This window comes from Helianthus annuus, chromosome 8 (genome assembly GCF_002127325.2).
Source record: "Helianthus annuus cultivar XRQ/B chromosome 8, HanXRQr2.0-SUNRISE, whole genome shotgun sequence".
Lineage (NCBI taxonomy): Eukaryota > Viridiplantae > Streptophyta > Magnoliopsida > Asterales > Asteraceae > Helianthus > Helianthus annuus.
This window is the reverse complement of record NC_035440.2, coordinates 17521705-17526438: the sequence shown is the minus strand read 5'-3', so window position 1 is coordinate 17526438 and position 4734 is coordinate 17521705. Positions and strand designations below refer to the sequence as shown.

The window sequence follows — 4734 nt, the reverse complement described above, 5'->3', positions numbered from 1 at the left end:
CTAGCTCGGTGAATCACTGGGAACAAACTCCCGCGCCCAATCTTCAGCCGTGAGCTCCCGGAGGGTTTTCCAAGAAACCGCAAAATGGGCACCGACGTGCATGTTCTGAAGCTTGTCGCAACGGAGAGCAGCGTCGGATTCCGGAGGAAACTCCAAATACGGGTGATTCAGGAGAGGATCCGCCGGTGGACGTTTCTGCTTTTGCGGCTGCTCCGGATTAATTTCTTCTATTTCCATTTCATCCTCCATCTTTCTCGTCCTGAAAACCAAAAAAAAATATTAGATAAACCAGCGAGTGTTTTACTGTATTTTAAAATAAAACAGTTTTCTGCGATTTCACAGCCGTTTGCAGGCGTTTAAATGGCTGCAAACGCAGCCCCAAACGGCAGCCATTTTGCAGGCGTTTGCAGTCGCCTTGCAAACGGAGCACCAACCAAGTTTGAATTCGGCTTTCTGTTTGGACGTCCATGTTTGGACGTTTATGTTTTATTTCTGGATTTTATATAAGGTCCGGTCCAATAAAAGCCGAATTGTAAAACCAAACCGTAACCAATCCATTAGTAACGGTTTGCTTTTAATGTTCAATGGTTTGGTTTCAGTTTACGGTCATTAGTAACGAATTGGTAACGGTTTGGCTCATGGTTTGCAGCCTATGAAACAGGTCCATTATGTAGACAACTTTCAGTTTACGGCCATTATGTAGACAACTAAAATGAAACGGTAACTAAAATGAAACAGGTCCATTAGGTAGACAACTAAAATGAAACGGTATTTGCAGCCTACGTTTAAAACTGTTTGAAGATTATACAGATAATGCATTCATTCCAAACGTTTGAAGATTATACAGATAATCACTGCAAATCCTATGTTTAAAACAAACAGATAATACCTAATCAAAGCTTAACCAAATCCTATGTTTAAAACAAACAGATAATACCTAATCAGAGAGTTCAGTGGCTAAACCCTAACAAGTCAAACAAATCAACACTAATCAAAGCTTAACCAAACCCTAATTTACGAAAGTTCAATCACTAACCAAACCCTAATTTACCTAAAAAACATCTAATTTACGGATAAAATACAAAAAAAAAATCAAAATTACTTAAATAGGTTGAGTAAATACCTGTTTTATACTTCGAATTCGTGTCGTATACGGTCGAGATCCCTGATTTAAATCAGAACCTCTACGCAGCGTAGAGATCCCTACGATGCGTATGCAAAAGTCAAAAAGCAGTTTGACTTCACTAAAATTACCATTTTGCCCTTGTGTTTTTAGCTATACGGAGCTGATTACAAGGGTAAAAAGGTCATTGTCTGACCTTTATATACACTACGTATGGATCTCTACAACGCGTATATAAAGGTCAAGAGAATGACCTTTACAAGGGTATAAAGGTCATTCTCTTGACCTTTATATACGCGCCGTAGAGATCCATACGTAGCGTATATAAAGGTCAGACAATGACCTTTTTACCCTTGTAATCAGCTCCGTATAGCCCAAACACAAGGGCAAAATGGTAATTTAACATATTTAGGTTTTCAAACTTTGATTTAGGGGGGGGGGAATTGTCCGCCTTTTACATATGCTGCGTATGGATCAATACGCTACGTACTATGTTGATCATTTTACTATTTTGCCCTTGTGTTTAGGCAATACGAAGCCAAAAAAAGGGGTTGTTTTGTCATTTGCATTCCATACGCTGCGTAGGGATCCCTACGCAACGTATATAAAGATCCTTTTTTTTATTTTTTTGTGTTTTCCTTTGTTTATATTTATAGAAAACAATATTATTTGATAAATAATACAAATATGATTTAGAAAAGCTAAAAATAATACAAAAATTATGAATTATAAAAATTAAAAATGATACAAACTTTATAAATTAAAAAAATTCTACAATTTACAAAAATACAAGTTTCCGCTTAATCTTCGATAACATTTATACTCGGTTCTCTGTCTTTGTATGAGTCTGATTTAGGATTGATTAACTCGTAGTAGTGCTGTAACTACGGTCTATATATTTCTTCCCACCGTTTCGCAGCTATTGATCGATGTGTCTACCACAATGGGGTCGCTAAAGGCATGGAGTAGTCTCATTCCAACTTGGCATGTACGAAGTGTCCCCCGTAAACATGTATGAGCGTTATCGCTTGAGGTCGTGGATCTAGTGGGGCATCCGTTAATGGGAAGATGGTAGAGCTCCCTTCGATGCTTAGCACGTGGAGGACAATATTATACCTTTGCGCTACGAGAAGCCCTACGTGGGGCATTTCCATCCAGTGACTTGGATCGCACCCTTTCACTGAATGCCATTCGATGTTGTTACGTATTCGTTTAAAGTCTCCTTCTTTATATGTTTCGAATACATGCTTCCAACGCGGCTTGTTATGGTCAATCTCCAGTAGTAAATCACTTCGAATACGGGGCCATACGTGTTCCGTAAAACCTAACCCGACAGCCACAGACCTGTACCCACAATGACCGTCTGGGGTCACTTCTTGTATACGCGATATGTAAGAGTGAAACTCTAATGGAATTTGATTCTTAAACCTCTTAATGCTTAACAAGTGCTCATCCCCCTTCATTAATGGAAAACCCTGATCATCCCGCGTCTCCTTCTTTTTAGAACTCGTTGAACTGTTTCGTTTCATTTTAGGTTTTTCAGACTTTACAACCGAACCAGTTCCACGAGAGCCCTCTGACGGCACGTATGAGCTGTGTCGGGGTAAATCGTACCTATGTTTCGGGGAAGTGGTATATACGTTGTTGTCCTCGCCATAGGAGCTGTATCTCGCAGCTTCGTCTAACCTCGCAGCTTCATCTAGCCTTTCTTGTACTTTCTTTAATGTAGGCTGACCGCGAGTATTTTGTTGGACGATCGGTGGTTTCTTGGTTGACGATTTCGGGGTAAAGACCACTTTTATCTTTGAAAGCATACTCTTTTGCTGAACGGGGGACTGCGCCTCTAAATGTTGCCGCACATTATTGAGCTCTGCTACAATATCGACTTCCTCGTTTACCAGTTTACACGGGAGCAAATCAAGCTTACGCCAGAATACATCTATATCGTCGAGTTGTATCATACGCCCTGCACAGTTAATTTAATACGGTGTGAGAAACAGCTAAATCGTACAAAATAACAAAAGGTTTGTGGTTTTAATATTTTTTACCTGTACGTTTGTAGTTTTCCAGCCTACAAGCACACGGCAATCCATAGCTAAGCCACATATGGCAACCACATGATGCGTTAAGTTTCTGCAACACCTCCAGCTTCCTCATTAGCTCTTTTGCCAGCAAATCAAGTACTTCATGGGAAACCTTTCCACGTAGGTTGTCCAACATAGGTGTCTGTGGTGGTTCATCCTTTTTTCGATGCTCTCGGTGAAACTTTTTTGTATTTCATCGTACTGAGTTTTAACTATATCAATGACGCATCTTGCTATTCGCTCCAATGAACTCCCGCGCGTAACGTATCTTTTTAAATTTGCGTGCTGGCCCTCAACTCTGTTGGTGGTGCGCTGACCAAAGTTGCGACACTTATCGGTCCACGCATAAACGAACATTTCTTTATAGTCTTTGAGCCAGTTTTCATAGACATAATCATAGACACTTGCAAAAATAAAATAATGAAATGTAAAAGCGTGTGTAAAATATAATAGATTGGGTGAGTCGTTTGTTGAAGGAACACTTACTTTCTCGATTGGTAACCACAAGTCGGTTATATAGTTGTATTTGTACATGGGCTCTGAAGCAGATTCGCACACTCTCCGCCAGTACGTCATAAATTTCCCCCAATCTTCTTTATTGAACGCTTGCTTGCAATGTCTACTTATATTTTGTTCGATGTGAAACTGGTATAGAAGCCTGGTTGCGTTCGGGAATACTTTAGCACACGCGTTAATTAGGGCAAGCTCTCTATCCGTGACTATCACACGCGGCATCATACATTCATGCAACGTTGACTTGATCCGCTCAAGCACCCACACGTAGTTACCCCTTCGTTCTTTGCAAATAACGGCATGTGCGATACAAAAAGACTTGTTGGTCGACGTCAAACCCACAACCTGGACAAATGGCATGTTGTAGAGGTTTGTTTTGTAGGTCGCGTCGATCAACATCACGTGCGGGAATGCACGCCACATAGTGATTGAATAAGGATGAACAAAGAAAATCTTTGTTACGACATCTGTTTTAGCTTCCTGTCGGGTGTCGTAAATGAATCGGTTGTCATGCAGCAGGCTTTCCAGTGCCTGCATAGGAGTCTTTCCGTCCATTAGTGTCGCTCTAATTTTTTGTACCGCATTTTGCACGTCTTTCTGAACATGCAGGCTGTCGGGGAACTGCTTTCTTAGGGTTTGAAATATGATACGTGGCTCCATGTTTGGAGCAATTAGCTGCTCCACTAGCTTGTATTCGGCTTCAGTAAATCTTCGCACAAAAGCGTGGCCCAACAGACTCGTCGTAGGTTCGTGGTTATGGTTCGCGTTGTCCACTTTTAACTCCCACGTGTCATTCGTCACGTCCCGGATGGCGAGTATTGAAAATGGGCAACCGATTTTTTTGTTACCAGCTTTCCTAACTGTTGCTTTACTACGGTGCTCACCACAACGGTCGCACACAAGCCATACCATCCCAGTAGTACAGCCAATATTTTTCGATCGGCGGGAAACAATTACGTAACCATACTCCTTTCCCGTTTCTTGTACCCAATTCTTCAAATCAGTTAGAGACAT

At 41.1% G+C, this 4734-nt stretch overlaps 1 protein-coding gene across 1 annotated transcript; it reads right to left on the bottom strand.

The window, feature by feature from the left end:
- LOC110869662 lies at positions 1-4734 on the bottom strand. The gene is made up of 4 exons (XM_035975916.1): positions 3694-4734; positions 3172-3388; positions 2240-3089; positions 1-259 (listed from the first exon to the last, which is right to left on the bottom strand). The coding sequence occupies exons 1-4, from the start codon at positions 4732-4734 to the stop codon at positions 1-3; spliced, it is 2367 nt and encodes a 788-aa protein (XP_035831809.1).